Raw genomic sequence first — 20,124 nt, 5'->3', positions numbered from 1 at the left:
CATACCTGGTAGTCTTCAGTGGCAAGACTGGGTGGCAAGCTGGTACTATAAGCCTTAGCCACACCACTTGTCTGAGTGCTGTCTGCTCGCAGGTAGAGGAAGTGTCCTGTGAACACAAAAGTGAATCAGAAAAGACAAAATGATCTTTTGCTGTTTTGGGTAATCTCTTGAAATAATTTAACATCATTAATGTTACTGTAGATAAGTAAGCATATGTAGGTGTAAGCATGGCTTGAGAGCAAATCTGTAAGTGAGGCCATAGTAAACACTCTGGTAGGTTTCAGCAGCACAAAAGTCAACATCCCAAACCTCTTCTTGGAAGGTGAGTGCATAAACCTCAGATACCACTCAAGATCTTCCCATACAGAAGCACACACCAATCACAGTCCTAATTCCTACACCATTAGCATCAATGACTCTTGCTGAGACAAACACTGGGCTGGAAGAGTTGATTTGCAATCTTTGTTTCCAAAGAGAGCTTAATACAAGCTCTTGAGAGACAAACAGGACAGTTGTATAGAAACCCTTCATTTTGGCAGGCAACTGTGAGGCAAGACTCATGTGCTATCACTTCTGACTTTTACCCTGAACAGGTGAGGGTCTGGCCTCCCTCGTTCTTATTTAGCAAGTTGACAGTTCTGCAGTTCTGGGAATTATTTGACTCTTTTTTTATTGTGGTATTTTATGGCACAGAATGCGTATGATCAGTTGGGATATTCTTATATGTGATGCTCTTCCTAACCCACTAGAGGAGTCTGTCAAAGGCCTTCAAAAGATTTCTTTTTTCAAGCTGCCTATTTCTGTTGGGCAATTTTTACCTAGTGATGCAGCAGTTATCGTATAACTGCTGAAGAACTCAGCAGCTGCCTAGCTCATAAGAGAAAGGGGGAGGGAAGAAGTATACACTACATGATTTTTTAAAGGTGAAGGAGAATCCTTGTCTCTGACAGTTTTATGTTAACTTTTCTGCAGAACATGTTTAATATAAAGTTTTGAGGCATGCTCAAAAGTTAATTTTAGCTACATTTGAAGTTGTTATAGATAATACTGATGCTGAGGTTCATTTGGCAACGATGCCAAAATTTTAAAACCAATTTAAATAAACCTAAATTCAAGGCTGTTGTGTACATGCATGCACAGAGAGTGGGAGAGAGAACTAAGAGGAACCTACCACCAGTGGCTTGCAAAGTAGACCCTACAAATAAGTCATCTTGAATTATTTCAGAAAAGCCCCGAATAGACCAAGGAGATACTGCAGTTTCATTCAGTGTCCAGCCACATGGACCTTCTTCGAAAGAGCAGTGTGAACCCTCTGGGAGACGGTCTACAATCGAAAACAAGGAAGAGTAGGAAAATAGGAGAAACTTGATTATGGAAGAACACAAACAGTAACAAAAATGAAAATCCATTGTAGTTGTCCAAGTTACCCCACCTATGCTACACTGTCAAAATAGGTCTCATTTGTTTATTTCCAGAGTCACCATTAGAAAGCCAACACTTGGCTTCTGGAAATACTTGAGACTTCCTTGTGCTATTCTACTCTAAACACTGTGCAAAACTGCAGCCCCTGTAATCTAAGGAATGGCAAATCACTGCCACATGTTTGTAAAGGTCTTGCTGCATACAAAATTGCAGGCATCACAAAGCTTTGTGTCCTCATAAAGGAAGGCAAATCGGATTATTTTAGATTTCCACCACTGTACTTGGAACAAAGCTAAACATTGCCTCTCAGCACCACATATACTGTTAGGGGATTTCTCTGTCCTGATGTGCAAGAACTCTGAACTGGGATCTTGGAAGGACAGATTTATGATGCTGTTGGTCACTGACAGTGGAAAGATGATTAGCATCATTCCTTGAAGGGAAGGTTTAGATCATGAGTCCAGAAGGAAATTCTCACCCAGCTGCAGACATGTAAATGAGGTTTTGACTTTCTCTCAAGTAGCAGTAACTGTGAAAGGAAGGTCATTGGCCTCCTTACTGCAATACTTAAGAAACAAAATCAATTTTAAAAAAATCCAGTTTATTCTATACAGGGTGTATTTTCAAAGAGAATCTTGGTATCCACTTAACGTAAATGGGCCAAATTAATTCAGGAGGTAAAATACTGAATTAATCTAAAGATGGAATCAATTTAACGCATTTTTTATTCTTAATTATTTCTTCTAATGGGATGAACGTTCCCATGAAGTGTCATGCCACATACTCACCACACCTCACTCCTTCCTCCTCTTTAGTAGGGCAATCACTGATGAATTCACAGATCTGTAGGTGGCTGACACAGCCTCCATGAATGCAGGGGAAGGTGGAGCCTTTGTCATATATAAAAAGACCTTGGTTTTCTTTATCTAATGGAAAAAAAAAAGAAAGAGAACAAAGCCCAGAGATGAATTGACAGAATGTGTATGACCCTTCATGTGTATCAATCTTCACACATAGGACCTTGTCCTTTGTATGATAAATGATGTTCACCTCTGCTTTCTTTGTGTAGTTTTCTATCCAGCATGAGATTCCCGGACCAAATTTATTGCTCTTTTCTTTCTCATGTGCTTCTTCTGCTGTGTTTGTAGATTTTTTTTTTTTTTTTTAAATGAACAGCCTTGCAGTTTTCGACCGTGACGTGCTCCTCAGTTCTGCGCACACAACTGTGCACCTGCCAGGCAGCTGTGAACATGCTGCATGGCTCTCTGCTGCTGGAGGCAGGGGCACCCATTTATCTCCAGCCCTGACAGACACATCGCTATGCCCTGTTGAGGCTCAGGTTTAACAGCACTTCAGCTGCTGACTCATTTCTGTGCCAGCTTCCAGCTGTGGCATCCAGCCCATGAAGTAGCTGCTTCCCCAGCAAGTGGGCCCACTGTACACAAACTTTACTCATGCACACTAACTAGTCTAGTCAGTTATAGTCTGGGAGCATTTGACTGATTGCACAGGTACCCATCAGCCAGGCTGAACACGATTTTTAAGTCTGATATCTCCCAAAAGCACGACTCTTAATGCAGCCAGCCTGTCCTGTGGATGCATATGTGCACAGGCCTGTTATGGACCTGCTGCCCTTTAGCAGAGCTCTGCACAGAAGTTCCATTGGGGTTATTACTACTCTGGAAAAAAAGCAAAAGTTAGTGAACCAATTGCAGGAGAAAGAGAAAAGAACACCTCTGCATCAATCCAGGTACAGAATCTGAACCAGTATTTTTTCATGACACTGTGTTGTGCCAGATACATGCACCAGGTTATATAGAGACTGAGAGCACAGTGCTTCAGGCTGTTTGTATCTCCTCAGAACTCTAGGACTGTCAAAAAAATATTACATTAAAAATATAGCATCAGTTTAATTAAAAGAATAATGACTACAATTAAATCTCTAATATGATCAAAACCATACTCATGATAGTGTTTTCTTTTTACATTACATTCCAAGTTATTTCTACAGAGTCTGCAAAATGGAAGCAATAACATTATATTAATTCATAAACTTCAGGAAATGGAGATGATTATGTCCCCAACCTGAAGGCTGCCTGTGCTGACAGACTCTTGCACTTCTAAGAAGCCTCAGTGACATTAGCAAGGTTCTGCATAGCCACTGAGGATCATTTGCACAACATTCAGAACAAAACTGTAAGCTCCAGGTAAAACTGACATCTTAGCTGAGCACTCAGTACTTTAGAGGAAATAATTACATTCCAATTATTTTCATTTTAGATAAAAATTCTCAGCCTGGCAGTAGCAAATAGACCCCACCAGGGGCAGATAAATATTTCTTTTCTTCATAGGTTTGTTAGATAAAGCCCAAGAACACAAAAGGCTTTGGTTACACAGGGCAGTCTTTTGTCCTCGATTATTTAAGAGAGAAAAATACTAAATGCTAAAATAATCTAGGTAAAGACTTTTTCACCCTTGTTGTTGGATTCAGCATAAGTCCAGTTGGTTTTGCTTTTTTCCCATATGAAGATCAAGCAAAGCAAAGCTGAAAAGCAGAGAGGATCATTTAAATCAGTTCTGTAATTCTGAGTTATTCATCTTTCATTTAAATCCTATCCAACTATCCCTCATCACACTCATCCATTTTGGAGAGGATGTATTTGATTATTCCAAACCTGTCTGTATTGCAGCATACCATGAAAGCAGTTCCTGAGTTGCAAGGAGCCCACTGCCACTACTCCAACCTCCTGTGCTCCACAGTTTGAATACACCAGGGTGATTGTGAAAGGTCTTTCTATTCGTCCAATCTGGGCCACCAGGTATTTCCATTTCATCCTAGAGGACAGCAGAATGTTAGGAGACATACACACAGCACACTGGAATCCATGGAGTCTTTAGCATAAAGATTCTGCATTGTACCAAAGAGAGGTAATAGTATCTGCATGGGAAATGGATCAATGGATGTAAATAGTAAGATAACAAATGGGTGTTAATATAAAAGAGATGATGTTCAGCCTAGCAAGCTCATGTTAGGTTATCTTTGCTGCAGAGCTTATTGCTAATGGTGAATAGATCCAACCATTCCCAATGATTCTTAAATTGGACTTAAATTATCCCCAATTTTGGACATGCCACACCCCAATATGTGCTTTCCATATACATGGTTGTGTTCTGTTTGCTCTTGAAAGTACAGATCAACCAAGAAGCTGCACAAGTCTCTGGATCTCCTCAAGCCAACGCTGACATTGTGTGTTCTGGAAGTAAATGTCTGGCCCTCCCTGAATGTTTCTTGGTTGTGTCAACAATGAAAACCTTTATCTGTGTGTTATCTATCTCATTTTCCACCTTAGCAAACTACAGTGCACCCACAAAGCAAGGGATAGAAGAGAAGTGCTGTTCCAGGAAATGCAGATTACTCATGCCACTTACATTTCACTGCACAGCAAATGCCATAATCTCCAGACTGCAAGGGTTTCTCAATTGTGCAGCATTCATGGCAGTTTGGAGAAAGACAAATGGTCCTATGCACTCTAATTTTAAAGATGGTTGTCAGATATCAAAAGCTTGAGAGATACCAAAAGGGAATCTTCAAAGTACCTCATTCAAATTAAGTCTGGTGGAAGTCAAGGTACCCAAGTGTCATTTAAAAAATACAGCAGAATTCTTAAAAATACTCTTACTTTATTTTTGTCTCCAAAAACTGTTCTTGTATGTTATGTAAACAAGACAGAAAAATACAGTTAAATCTATGTGCTATTATTTTGTAAATTGATTGGAGCCATGATAGTGACAAAAGAATCCTTGCTCTAAGCCCTTTTCTGAGAAAGTATCAGACAGAGATAGTTTTACCCACATTCTACACACTGCTGATGTTACTGGGGCCACTCTGGACACGTGACCTAAGTCAGTGCCAATGGAATAATAAGAAGGCCAGGTCACATTGTTAAGAGATGTCAATCATCTCTGCTCCCAGTATTACTTTTTTGCTTAGGAAACGCCTTCAGCTGCCATGAAGTGGTCATGTAGCCCTTGTCCTGCACCAGAAACACCAAGAAGGCAACACCCAGATTACAAACACATCTCTTCTGGGCTCAATATGAAAATTACAGACCACCTTATCAGCAACTTGCAAAAAATCCAAAGCAACACTAATTTTTTATCACCCTCTCTTGCATTCTTCCCTTCACAAACCAATTATATACCTTTGGATATTTTTTTACTATCCCTTCTATGGCATCCACCCACCTTTCACTTTCACAATTGTACATATGCATGAATACCCACAGATAACCTGAACTCATATGAAATTGATCTCTTCTTATCAAGAAGACCCTATTTCTTCTATTTCCTGTTCCATCATAATATATTCAGTAGTTCATTATAATTTAATTCATCTTCAGAAATGTGCAGCCCTGAATCCCAGCAGCACCATCTCTACTTCCCAACAAAGGAGAACAGCTGCTTTGCTTTCATTTTGTATTACAGTGCAGCTTCAGGAACATCCATCACCTATAAATATATCTCATAAATATTCTTATAAATATATTCCCCCTGCCACACTGTGGGACAACATCCAAGACCATCCAGCACTAACCGAGAACTGAGTCACTTCTGCTACATAACACAGCTTTTTTCATCACTCCATTGCATCCTGTTGACCACAAGAACAAATGGGCCATAATCAAATTGGTTCAATGAGCCAATAAGGGTAAGGACAATCTTTAAATCTTTTGTATTTACTTATTAGGCATACTAGATCTGCCAAGCACTGAGGCATAGTTCTAGTATCTCTATCAAGTTACAACCCACCCTCCAGCTGAGACATCATGGTATTGCCAGTGTTAATACACCACTGAGTGCAGGAACCTGTGGCACACAGCCTCTCATTCACAGTCTGTGGTACATTTAGTAGTAGCAACTAAGGAGCCCCACAGCTGAAAACAATGACTAGTTCAGCTGCTGCACCTTAATCCTATATGCTTTGTCAGCCAGACACTTTGGAGCTTGCTGGTTATAGACTGGTATATCAAAATAAAACTACTGGTCATCTAAGTCAATAAACCAAGTTCTGAAGTGCCATGAGTTAGGAAGACACACTGTCCATTCTGCCATCTCTGCTGGGAGAGCTGTGGTATCTGGTAGAAGAACAAGGCCACCATCTTAAGATACTACTTCTGTGAATTGGCAGCTCTTCTGAGTCAGAGCACTAAGGTCCCACAAAACATCCTAGTTCTGCACTGAAATATCTCTACTGACATTTTCTCCATTTATAACACTGTAGAAAAAGCTGTCTAGCATCCAAAGACTGCAAAAATGACAAGCAGCTTTGCATCACACAGAGTGCTTTTGTGTATGAAGTCTCTTAATCATCAAGGTATTCCCCTTCAGAGAAAGCCTCACCCCCTAGATCCAACTGCAGTAGGATTTCTAATGGTCTAAATAATTACACCTCCTTTGCTTGGTCCCACCATTGAAATGGAGGCTAGTCAGAGCCAATGTAATTTTCTTAATGGAATCAGGAATGAAGCCCATTGTTGATCCAGCAGAAGATGGATCATTGCAGCAGGCTTCCAGATAAGCCAAGCTTGGCAATAACTTTACTATTGATTTTATGTCAAACCAGATCTCAAGTATTGAGGCAATATTACTCTTCTTCTAAAAAGAGATGTTAAAATTGATCTGTATGCATGGAACAACTATCAGGGTCTGACATAATTTTGAGAAATTTGCATGGATGGAAAGTTTGAAGTTGCAAGCTATCTAATGCTTAAGGCAAGAGAATTCAAGATTCACCTTGCAAATATCTAATTTCAAATTTTCATTTGTAGTGTTCACTTTGGGTTTTCACTAGCCTCTCAGCCTTCTCTGCTGAACAGATGTTTTCCACCCTCTTCTTACCAATCCTTTCTATGATGTCATTTTTCATATCCAACAAAGGTAACTGATGATTAATTTTAAGAAAGATTTAATGTAAAGAATAACCGTTTCTTCATTAGGACTGAAAAATTAAACAAAGCAGAACATGAAAGCTGAAACATTTTCTAAATTAGGGGGACCCACTGCATGGGTTATTGCACAAAGCTGCATATGCTAGATGCTTCTAGACTCAATCAGTGAACATGAAAATTAGAAGTTTTGCATCACTTTTATACACACAGGAAGCTGTTGTCTGCAAGTCCTCACAAACATCCAGTGCTGACCACTGGACTTAAAAGGAAACAGAGCAAAATACATGCCTACCCCTCCAGCCTTCACCAAAATGTTAGAGGGTTATTCTTTGACACAATGTATCTTTGGGTGCAAGTTCAAGAGAGGCAAAAGAGGCTCTAACTAAATCATGCTCCCATATTAGTGTTCAAAAATCATAGTCTTATATAGCAGCTGGACAGCCTCACCCTTTGTAGATACATTTTTTTAATTGAAATGGCTGTGCTCATTGTTGTCAGCAAGCATTTAGATATTTTCTGAGAACACTTACCAGGCTTCTCCCTTGTCATCTGTACAGTAGAAGTTAAATAACTTTAGTGGATGAAAACAACCACATTAGTAGAGTATAAGTGTCAAAGATGGCAAGTTACTACAAGTGTCTCAGAAGATGGTGGAGTATTTTATCACCACCACTCCTCCAAGAAAAAGGGGGGGAAGACACAAAAAACTAAGCAATAAACAGTTTTGTGAGGTTGGCTACCTGAAAACCCATGTGTGCACATGGCAATGAACTTTTTGCTTTCTGATCTACCAAGAGTACTGTGGCCATTTTAGAATGAAAATAGAACAAAATCAGCTTGGCTTATTGACTGCAGAAAGGGAAAATATTATCCCTGCCCCAAATGATGCATTTTAATTGTCACTGAAGTGTGAGTACTTAGAGTTGAGAGAAACTAGTTTCTTACTGAAAAAGTTTTAGCTGAGAACACTAAAATAATTGTGGTCCACAACAAACACAAGCATGTGAAACCACTCAAAACCACAAAGGACTCAAGAATTTTCAACTGTGGCTGATTCTGGGTCTGTGTCATAAAGATGAAAAGGTGGGATAAGCAAAATAGTGAAAACATTTTTTAAAAAAAGGTTAAAAAAAAAGGTGAAAAATATATTAGATGTGACCTGAATAAGCATCATAACCATAACCCTGAGAAAGTGAAGACAGTTTTTTGAGTTAAGTGCCAGACAAAGAAGGCTTGGCCTTGCAAGCAAGGCTATGGGCTCCTGACGTTTGAGCTTTACTGACATAATGAGAAATAGAATTTTATATCTTTTTTGTAATACATAGAATTTCAAACACCTCACTCCCTCAGCAGTTCTCCTTTTAACTGTAATAACTCAGAATACACATGATCTATAGGTGTGGTATATAACAGTAAACACTGTCACTTTGTGACTTTGCCCGACGTGTTCAGAGAACGTGGTGCTGAAAGTCCATCTGTTTCTTTGTTCTTTCACTAAGGCTTATGTGTGACAAAACAGTGGCAGCTTCAATACTACCAATTTAATGATAAATCCTACTAGTTGGTGAGGTGAACAGGACAGAAGCTTTCTCTTACACGTGACATATATCTAAGCTTTTGGGAGCTACGTAGCTGATGGATCCTGAAGGAGAAAACACCATCTGTAGAAAATGTCTAGGTCCAGAAAGAGGACAGTTCACTGAAGTAGTCTGGCGCAGCTGGAGTTGAGAGGTGACAAAAAGGGCCGAAGCATGATTTCCTGGAGTGTCTGATTATCCGAAAAAAGTGACACCTAGCCTTTTTCCTATGTCCAAGTTTCTACTGTGACCTGAACACAATCCCTTGGTAGTAATTTTCTCTGGTTACACTATGAACCACACATAGGCACCTATCTCAAGGTCGCTGCTCATTGTCCTCCTTGTTCTGCTCTAAATTGTGCATCAGTGTTTGGTTAACACAGAAAAGCTTGTAGAACTCCTCCTCCCTGTGGAAAGTCCCTGTAAAGTGGGAACACTTCAGGGTGGTCTCTCCTTAACAACCAATGTTGTTAAAATCTTAATCATGGAGAGAATGTTCATTTCAGGCTACCTGCCTAGCAAGAAGCGGGCCAATCACTGTGTTAGAAATAAATTCTGTTCCGCCTGCATGGTCAGGTTTTTTTAATTGTACTGAGATTTTAATGTTTCCCTGTAATGAGGAGGAAAAGGAAGGGTATTTGACCAACATGATTCCTAACTTTGTTTTATCTCTTTTCTATCCCTCCTTTCTATCTTGATTTCAAACAGGAGTTGATCACCTCCTTTGTTTAAAATCTTAAGAGTAAACTCTCTGAGCTTACCAGTGCTTCATTTCACTAAGAAAAAGTAATACCAGTGTCTATGCCAACTTCCAGTAAAGCTAACTTCATTCTAATAAATCTAAATGCCATCACTTTTAGAGAGATGATAATCTTGACTTCACATAGAATTGTTTTGCAGTGCTCAAAGAAGCTGCTAAACAACACCCATGATCCATTCCAGAGATGCTGCAGTGATTATCAGCAAAACCTGGTCTGACCGGTAAGGTGCAGAAAAAGGGTACTTTACTTTATGAGTTTACATAGGGGAATGGAGTCACAGCTGCAGAGGCCTGTCAAATGTACAAAAAGCAGCAAAGGCAGCTTTGAGTAGGTAAAAAATGATATTAGAAACTAATCCCAGAAAATGCAACAGATTCCCAGTGAAATTGGCAAGAAGATGGGGAAGGAACAGCAAGGAACGAACTGAGCAACAGCTAAAAATCAGAGAGAAAGAGAGAGAAAGATCTGAAAGAAGGAAAAATAAGTTTTTTTAGTCAAACTCTGCTATCTTTGGCTGACTGGGAGTCCTGGCTACAGATCTCCATGGCAGCCTGGGGAGTGCCAAAGAATTCAAAGAAAACAAGAACTGGGATCTATTGCTTAAGTTCTCCATGGGAGTCAGTCAGGTGATGGAAATAAAAAACTCTGTTACGTGTCTGACCCAGGCTCTTATAAGTCGGATTGCAGCAAAGGAAAAATAAGCACATGGAAAATGGCAAAATTAGATGACACGTGGATGTTTCTCTTTCTTTTTCCTGTTGTGATTTGTTCCCTTTACCCATTTCACTTCCTTACTGCATTCTGCTACACACAGGAATGAAAAAGTAAAACACTGACAAGAGCAAAGGGAATACAGGGCAAGATCTGGGGTTGTTACACCTTCTTTTGTTTTCCTTCACCTCTTCTTACCTCTAGCCTCAGTTTTTTCCCTCCCTGAACTTTACAAATGGAGCAGAAGTGGATGCTCTTGAACCTACTAGAAAGGAGGAAATTACTAAAGAGGTAAAATTAACCCCACCTCAAAATGAGAGCTGTGACCCTTGTAGCAATGATAGGACCCACTGAATCCATAGAGACATCAGTCATGTTACCAAGGCAGTTTTTGGACTGAATGCATTTTACAGCTGCAGTCCTTGAACTGGTGAAAGCATCAATCACTCTTCACTCTTCTAAATGTGAGGGAAGAAGAGTGAGATCTAAGCTAGTGTGTTTTTTGCAAAGGGGACACACAAAACCTGTGTCTTTTACAGGCATCCTGTCAGGAGGCTGCATGCTTCAGTCCTGACAGTTAGTTATACCTTTATTTTCTGCTGTAATAGCAACAATGACTTTAAGAAGGCAAAAGACACTGATAAACAGCAGCCTGGAGGAACTCCACTCTACCTTGCAATTCAAAGGCTCAACAGTTGAAAATTGATTGTCTTACCCAGCATTCTCCTCATGGCCAACTCTCAGAGAAATTATTGCATTTTTGTTTGTCTCCACATATCTGATTTCAACTGTGAATCTCTGGAGGAGAGTAACAGCATCCTGGGAACATATGGCCAGTTCCAGCAAGCAAGAATCCAAGCTCCCAGGCAGGATAGGGCTTTGCAGGCTGAACTCACATCTATCTGGGAGTCTACTGGTGTTCAGGAGGAAAATGTCCCCTGTGAAGAGAAAAAACCCACAACAAAACAAGAGACACACAGCATGGATGGAAGAGAGATAATAAAAGGAAAATGGATAAGGAGTTTGAAGAAAGGAGTCATGAGAATAAAGAAATAACTATGTGCAAAACAAACAAAAAAAAAGATAATCAAGTAAAAATTAAGGGTCTAAGTAAGAAATTATAGAAGAAATGAGAACAGAAGGAACCAAAAAAAGGATGAAGACATGTCCAACAAAACAAAAGCCCGAGACCTTGCCAGTCAGACAGCAGGCATGTGGAGCCAGTTATGGCTTGTATAGGATTTAGTTTCCTAAGAAAAATCCAGTCTCTGTAAGTAAAAGTAGCTTATCCCAAAATGGGGAGATAGGAAATGAGTATATAAAGGGGCCAGCTGTTTAGAGTACATCCATACATGACCGAGGCAGCACACATGCATTACTTGGCTCTTACTGACTCTCAGGTGCTGACTGTGCCTTTGGGAGCTCTGCACCAGAACCAGCTCATGGTGGTACTTTTAGTGACATGGGCCTGAAGCCTCAGCCTGCTGACTCCTGCTGCTGCCACCCACAGCTGCAGCCGGAGCTGGGCAAAGGAAGGTGTCCATTCGAGGGGAACTGCAGCTCTGCCTACCTTCAACATCTCCATGGGAGGAACTGTTTTCCAGAAGCATCTGCTGCCTCTCCTGGGACACCAGGACTCCAATGGAAGATAACACCCAGTCTGGTTTGCCAAAACTGTCTGTGGAAGTCACCCATGAACAGCTTGAGCCGATGATACAAGAGACTTCTGTTGTGAGAAACCAAAGGTTTCAGTGAGGCCTATCCCAGCTCAGGGAGCAGAGGTAACAGGGGCATGTGAGTGATTAGATGTGCAGTGTATGGTGGCTATATCTCCCAAAAAATGGAAGAACTGAAGAGAAAAAAGAAATTTTGTCCTGGTCAATAACAACAGAATCTCTCCCAGAGCAGGTCAAGAAACATGTAAGAATGAAAACTAACCTGCAAATTCTTGGCAGATGTAAGTCAGATTCCTCCCACTGGTATCAACAGTGAATTTGTATCAGTGGAAAGTCTAGGCCATGAGTACTCAAAGTCACAAATGAGAATAATACCAATAATATCAACAAGGATATTGAAACTGTATGGATTTAGCATTTTGGCAGAGAGAAAGAGCTGATAATCTAAAGGTCAATCCTCTCTTAGCAATAGAAAGAGCCTGACAGGGTCTCAAGCCAAATAGGTGAGCAATGCAAGCTTAACATGATTTTTTTTTTTTATCTTTTTTAAACAGTTTTGCTTTCCTCTAGCAGGATGGATAAGAATACCTTCTTAACAAACTCCAGAGTCTGCTTGAAGCATTAAAAACTCTAGATCATCTTGGCCAGAATTTTTCATAATCAGCATATTATAAACCAGACAAGAATTCACTGTTGTCTCATCAATCGAATATAAACTCCCTGAAGGGATGTTAGCTGCACAAAGCTCTCCCACACAGAGTGGAGCTGAATAGAGCTGATATTAATTTGCATTATATTTATTTTCAGTAGTAATAATAATATTACAGTAATAACTGGAATGTCCCCAGGCCAAATGAGAAATAATGAGACTAAACTTTCATGTTTAGGATCCTGATGTTCAGAGGGTATTCAAACCTTGCAACCATGAATGACACAAAGTTATCCCTTTGGTAGCCCTGTTCCTGCGGAGAACAGGTAGGTAGGAAGGACAGAATTAAGGTCAGGGATATAACAAGGAAGTGTAGCTGCACAGGTGGAGCAAAAATAGAAACATAAGAGCCTCCAGAAGTTTGCCGGTACTTCAACTAAACTTTCAGAAAAAAGAAGAAATGGAAGCATCTTTTGAATGCAACAGCAAAAGCGAACAAATTTTCTCCTAATTACTGAAGCTAATTCTAAGTTCACTTTTATAAAACAACTTTCAGTGTGCCGGGGTAAGAGAAACACGGATGTTACAGAGTTGCACATAACTGTGGTTTGGCGCAGGCTGTGGTCTCCCACCCAAACACTTCTCCTCCTCCATTCCTTTGGACACTCCCCAACTCTTTCTGGCCTGCTCATACTGGAGTTTGCTGCCTCTCTAAAACTGACACCTGGGCCAACCATCCAAATATTTTCTTAGCCCAATTCATCAAATGCATACAGCATAGGAAGGGTCTGGGCAGTGTCCAGCCCATCATTTTCACATGGAAGCCACAAGCAGATGAACTGGCAAATTGTGTATATGTGTGTGTGTATACAATGCCAGATTCCAGCAGCACACAGGAACGAGGTCAACAGCCATTCTCCTCGCTCTGATGGATCTAGGAAAAAATGTCTGTGCACAGCTCCAGGCTATAGTTTGATGATCCAGTTAAACAGCTTTAGGGATCTCAATAGCTCAGAAACTCCACAGCTGTGTGAAACAAAGCAGAGTCCTGATGCAGACCCTCTGTGCTGTTTCAAATTTATTGAAGTTTGACAGGTTAACTAAGTATCCACAGACCTATTGTCAGTAGAAGCAATATTTTTATCAGATAATTTTTTTAGTTGGTCATAAAACCCAGAAAGCAATTTCTCTTACAACAGCATAACAGTGAAAGAGAAAAGTGAAAACTTAGGAAAGAAGAAATTCCTTTTCCAAATAGACAGTTGCTTGAAACTCTTGTTTATGACAAAATCATTTCATCAAACCTTACTAATACCTCAGCTTGCAGTGACAAGGACTGTACCAATGCAGACTTAATCCTTTGAGTGTGTCTCATGTGACAAGGTGGTTCACAACTGAAATAGGTGAGCACAACTTTCCCCTTGAAAAGCACCTAATTCCCAACTCTCTGGGCTTTATAAGGCCTGTCCACCACAACCTGAGGCTGAAGAAATTGTATTGTGATGGATCAACAATAAGCTGGTTTTTAGCACAAACCACAGAGTAAAAAAACTGGGTACACTCGTGGGCACCGTGAAAGAGAGCACTGAAAGCTGAAACCTCTAACTCCACTATGTACCACCTTACACGTTTCATATCCAGCTTTGCTCATGAACCTGGAGAACCTCAAGTACAAGTCAGCAAAAACGAAAAACGTGACAAATTAAAAGAAAGAAAAGGTATAAGAGAGAAATATAGCTGTATTACTACAATCAGCAAAGGACATATTTTAAGATATGACAAAAATGCTCTGAAGATTAGATCGAAAAAAGCTCATGGACAGTCCAGGGTATGTCAGAAAGGACTTCAAAGAATTAGATACCATCTGCAAGATGTTACTATAAGGAACATTCCTCTAGGTCACCTTGCCACTTCCTGGGAGGAACGTGTGGCTTTTCTAATCCACAGAGGTCTTTCTTTATTGTTTAGCATCTTCATTAACAACCTGAACAAGGAGACAGAGTGCACCCGCAGCAAGTTCACAGAGGTTACAGAAAGAAAAGAGCAGCTGACACATATAGGGCTGTGCTGCCATGCAGAGCGGCCTCAACAGGCTGGGGATTGGGCTGATAGGAATCCCTTGAAGGAAAAGCTAAATCCTGCACCTCGGGAGGCATAACCCCATAGACCAGTTTGTGCTGGGAGCTGACTGGCTGGAAAGCAGCTGAAAGGAAGGACTTGGGAGAGTGGTGAACAGCTAGCTCCCTGTGAGCAAGCCCTGCACCCTTACAACAAAGGCAGCCAACAGCTTTCTGGGCTGCGTTAGGAAGAGCACTGCCAGCAGACCAAGAGAGGTGATCCTTCCTCTCTACTCAGCACTGGTGAGACTACATCTGGAGTGCTGTGCCCAGCTCTGGGCTCCTTAATACAAGAGACACACAGACTTAGAGGAACAAGTCCAGCACAAGTCCACAAAGATGACTGAGGGACTGGAACATCTTTCACAAGAGGAGAGGCTGACACAGCTGGGGCTGTCCAGTCTGTAGAAAAGTACGGTATGGAGGATTTTATCAATGTGTGCAAACTCATGGATGAGAGGGAATGAAGAGGAAGCTGGACATTCTCAGTAGTGCCCACTGACAGGACAAGAGGCAGTGAACACAAGTTAAAAATCCTCACAGCTCACTTGGTTTTCACAATGCCGTGAAAATAAAACTCCATTTGGAAAAAAATTTCATTCAATATCAAAGAAGATAGTTTGTTCTAGAGGGGTGGGAAAGCAGCTCCACTAATTAGCTTTTATTTCAAGAACTCCCAACCCCAAATCTGGTGGATTTCAGTGTGCTGATGATTTTATTTTTCTTTCCTTTTTCTTTCTTTTCCCTTTTCCTGCTGTGTTGGGTTTTGGGTTTTTTTGGCTTATTGAGGGGGAAGGGAGTTATGTTTCTTTTGTGGAGGGCTGTTTGGGGTTCTTTATGGTTTGGTTTGCTTGCTTTGTTTGGGTGTTTTGGTTTTGGGGTCTTTTTGTTGTTTGTTTTGGTTTTTGTTTTTGTTTGTTGGGTTTTGTTTGTTTGTTTATTTGTTTTTGTTTCATACAGAAATAAGGAATTGCCTTCAGTTTACAGCGGCCTTTCTGAGTCATTGCTCTAGTTCCAGTCAGAAATACAGTGTCATAACTTTCTGGGGAGAGGTGCTTGTGACTGCCAGCATCTATCTTACACCTAGATTCTGAAGGAGAGATAAGGAGGATGTAAGGAAGAGGACTTGTGGTACCTGGTTTAGAAGGCTGATGCAATGAAACCATCCTATTTTTTATCAGGGAGAGCTTCTGAGTTGGATTTGATGCAGAAGAGTTTTCTTCATGTGATCCAGAACAGCAGACAGCAGCTATACCAAAATAAAAAGAAGAGGGGATGAGTTTGATGTTGCCATACAAAACTATGCTCCCATATAATAAAGCATGAGCATATATATGACAAAGCCCTGCTATATTACTCTCACCTTCATTGCAATGCATCAGTGCAGTACCATCCTGATGTCTCTGGAACAATTCATACCAACAGCAGCTATTTTATTTATTTAACCTGTGCATGTGAAAACACACAAGTCCCAAACTAAGCATGCAGTAGTTTGTATCTAAGATTATCGCTGGCCTTTTCTAGAAATTGTGAAAAAGTTGGCAGAAACAAATGTATTTGTTTTCAAAAGGTGTTCACAGGCAGCAAGATGCAAAATGAATTGCTTTCAAACCTTGGCCATTTGGGTTATGAGTTCAGCAATATAAAAATGTCAAATCATGTCAGAGGAGACAGAAATCTTATTCACATGAATTGCAGTTCATACAGGGATGTACAGACACACCATTGATAACATCTAAGATATTCTCAGCAGAACTAATTTGAACAATAATATTATGAGAACTTGCATCAGTATCTATAAAAAGGAAAACCCCCCAAACATGAGCATATGTTCATATGTTTCCCTCACTATTGCATATAGTTTTTCAGCAATATCTGGTCTGATTTTAAACTGCTATAACAATTTTCGTTTTAGTATAGATGACAATGCATCACACAGTGAGTAAAATGCTGTGAAATGTTTCATAGCATGAAAATGCTGCATCCTTCCATTTTTCATTATGTTACTAAAGACAGTCATTCAAGGGGTTCCAAGGAAGGGTAATTTTAGAACAGAACAGCATTATGCTGCAGCAGACACATGCTGTACTGATGACAGATTTGGGGTCTCCACAGACCAATTGTCAAACACCAGATTTTTTCCTGCCTCTGCTTCCAAATATGTAGGGACATTAATGTTGGAAATGTTGATTCTGAACTGCATATAAGACACAGGCCCTGCCTTGATAAGCAAGATGTCTTCAATAACAGGATGAAATCCTCAAAAAGACTGGGAATTATGTGGCCAAAGTTTAGCCAGTCTTATGAAAGTGTTGCCTTTTGAAAAATCCATGCTAATAAACAATCATATATCGCAAACAAATCTATTTCACTATATTAAAAGAAATTCTGCTATGGAAAGGGCTTTTGACAACTAGAGTCTGCTCCTCCCAGCTTATGTTCTCTGTCTTTTGAGATGTTGCTCAGTTCTCTATCTCCCAGTCTTTGCTAAGCACTGCTGTAGCTTCAGTATTTACTTCCCTCAGGGCTTTCTGTAAAGTCTGTTCCACCCACTCGTCTCCTCACACACTTCAAGCTGCTTGTATACTTTGGAAATATCCTGAGTATCGTGGGACCCACAAACATAGTACAGTCATAGCACAAGCTCTGCTAGAGACATTTGTCCTGATAAAACTAAAACTTAAGCAAAATATTTGAAGCACTCAAACCCCACACCCCCTCCCCACAAACACCTTTGGGATATTCCTCTTGTTTCTCATTAACAAGCATAAGATCCAGCGGCAGATTACCATGAACAGAGCCCTAAGCTACTTGGAAAATACTTCCACTGCCATCGGTGATGCCTGAGACAAATAAGATACAAAACAACAGTAACACCCTACTCAATTTTGGCAAAAAGCTGGAAGGGTTCCTTCCATCGCACGTAACAACCCTATTCACCTACCCCGGGAAGATGTCATTTACCTGAGAGGTTAGGTAAGACATCTGAGAGGAAGGAAAGGCAGTCATTGCAGCCAATTTCACTGACAGACAAAGTGTACTTGGACAGAAGATCCTAGACTCAGTGATGGACAAGGAATTTGTTGATGGGCACCCACAGAAATATGTCCCTATTCATTCATTTCCTCACAACAAAGAATTTCTGGCTATTGCTGAGCAGAAGAGGACTCACAGTAACAGCTTAGCAGCCTCTAGTCCAGCCTATGCTCTTACTTTTAATCTCAATTATTTTTCTTTCTCATTCATTCAACTTATTTGATTGAATTGAAAATCTAGTGCACACAGTCACTAAGACGCTTCTGATAATCCAGAGATGCTTCTAATAATCCCACATCATGTCCTCTCACACATATTTGCATGTAATTTTTGTATGACATAAATTTCAGCGTAGAAAAAAATAATGACTATTACTTTTCACCTCCATGATTTCTCTGTTTTGATCAGCGAAAGTCAATTGTTTAAGTGAAAAGAAATATAAGATGGAGAGGAAGGAGATTAATGATTTTAAACTAAGTCTGTAATTAAGGAACATGAAATGATCAGGAAGAAACAGTGTAACATATTCAACTGTCACAGGAAAAATATGGGATCTTTTAACAACACAGCTCAAATCCGTCTCTTTTTCAGTAAAATAAGAAAATGCCATCAGTGAGAAGGTAATTCCATTTCTTTCACTATCTTACAGCAAAAAAAGCATTAAGATACCTGCAGGGCTGATTGTTCTCCTGAATCCTGATGTTACCTTGCAGAAGAGAAGAAAATTACAGGAAATACTTATAGAACTCATGATGGGAAATGAATTCCAGACCAGCCAAGATATCTTTCTGACAAAACAGGAATTTCCTTTACAGCACTTTCTAGTGGTATTCCCCATCTAATATCAAAATAACAACTCAATATTTCTCACTGCTTCTCTGAGAACATAAACTAATGTACAGACTAATAGATCTGACTGTCAGGAAGTCACACTAAGCCTAAAGAAGACTCTTTGTCTACCACCAATCCAAGTATTTTTCAATGATCCTAAAACTTCCATTTTCAGCTCAATAAATAATCTCTGTCCTTCAAGAATATTAACAGCATTAAGTTATTAGTCTTGCTCTTTGAAAATGTCACTGTGAGCTCCAACTGCTTGCTATTAAACTCTTTTATTCTTTGCTCATTAGTTGGTTCAACCCCAAGTTCCTTGCTTACTTCATCACTCTTGTATTCTGTCCGGACAGATTGTGGGTAATGGTCAAAAGGGGAGCAACACAACAAAATACAGTTTTTCCAAAGCCTACAAGGTGCTACTTCAGGATCTTTTAGAGCCCTTTCCAGTTTTTCAGAGAAAAAGGCAGAAAGGCAGACATTGGCGCACACTACTGTCATTCAATGCAGAATGGCCATTCCTCTCTCTCCTGAGATCTCCCTGTTAATCCATGCAACAATCTTATCAGACAGTTTGGCCAAAATAAATTATTTTAGTTCATTGTCTATCATGACATCAAGTCTGTTTGTGATGTATTTCTTGCCAGGTATTTCCACCCTCCACTGTATTAGTTAGTTCCCTTTGAGATACCTAGCTCCATTGGTGAGTTGAACTCTGCCTTTTTTTTCCTACCCTAATCTTTAAATTATCAGCAGATCATCAGTACAATTTTAATGCTGTCTTCTGGCTTACTCCTAAACTCCTATATAGAACATAACCCAGAACTTACAGGACAATTATAGGTAGAGTTAATTGACAATAATTCCTGTTTATACTTTTGTTTAAAACCAAACGTGACATAGCCATTTGTACCAGGCACTCACTTAAGTGCATGTGTAGAGTTGTCAATTTAAGAACATGACTGGAGGTAGGATGTCCTACATGACTTTTGTCAAACTGGTAAACTCATTTGAAAAACTGACACTGCAACAAGATGTCCTTTCAAATAAGCCCTTTAGATTAAGAAGTAATTATAAACCCTTTTCCAGCTCTTTGATCCTACATAAAGTATTCTGATACTTTTACTCAGATTGATGTTAAGGCAGCAATCTTCGTATTACCAAGCAGTCCTACTTGGCAGGAGTAGAGCAGATGTAATTAAGTACTGTCACCCAGCTTATACCATTTACCCTTTTTAAAAGCAGTATTAACTTTCTTCCAGTTCTGCAGAATTTCCCCAGTATCCTGACACACTTACTGCAAATATCGACATGGATGTCTATCAAAGTTCCTTAATTAGTTCTTTCAGAATTCTTGAATACAAGCTGTCTCAACCAGCTGTTTTACAAAGTA

General features: G+C 40.0%; 1 protein-coding gene across 2 annotated transcripts in view; it reads right to left on the bottom strand.

The window, feature by feature from the left end:
• Window positions 1–20,124, bottom strand: part of LTK (leukocyte receptor tyrosine kinase) — a 95,734-nt gene that overhangs the window by 39,003 nt on the left and 36,607 nt on the right. For both annotated transcript variants that reach the window (XM_048305973.1, XM_048305971.1), the window contains exons 2-8: window positions 15,997–16,110; window positions 11,990–12,145; window positions 11,135–11,357; window positions 4,118–4,257; window positions 2,211–2,348; window positions 1,172–1,324; window positions 6–106 (exon numbers count right to left, since the gene is read on the bottom strand). In XM_048305973.1, the coding sequence (XP_048161930.1) occupies window positions 6–106; window positions 1,172–1,324; window positions 2,211–2,348; window positions 4,118–4,257; window positions 11,135–11,357; window positions 11,990–12,145; window positions 15,997–16,110 (1,025 nt within the window). The remainder of the gene's footprint in view (window positions 1–5; window positions 107–1,171; window positions 1,325–2,210; window positions 2,349–4,117; window positions 4,258–11,134; window positions 11,358–11,989; window positions 12,146–15,996; window positions 16,111–20,124) is intronic.

Source organism: Corvus hawaiiensis, chromosome 6 (genome assembly GCF_020740725.1).
Source record: "Corvus hawaiiensis isolate bCorHaw1 chromosome 6, bCorHaw1.pri.cur, whole genome shotgun sequence".
Lineage (NCBI taxonomy): Eukaryota > Metazoa > Chordata > Aves > Passeriformes > Corvidae > Corvus > Corvus hawaiiensis.
The sequence above is the reverse complement of the archived record's forward strand: the minus strand, read 5'-3'. Positions and strand labels throughout refer to the sequence as shown.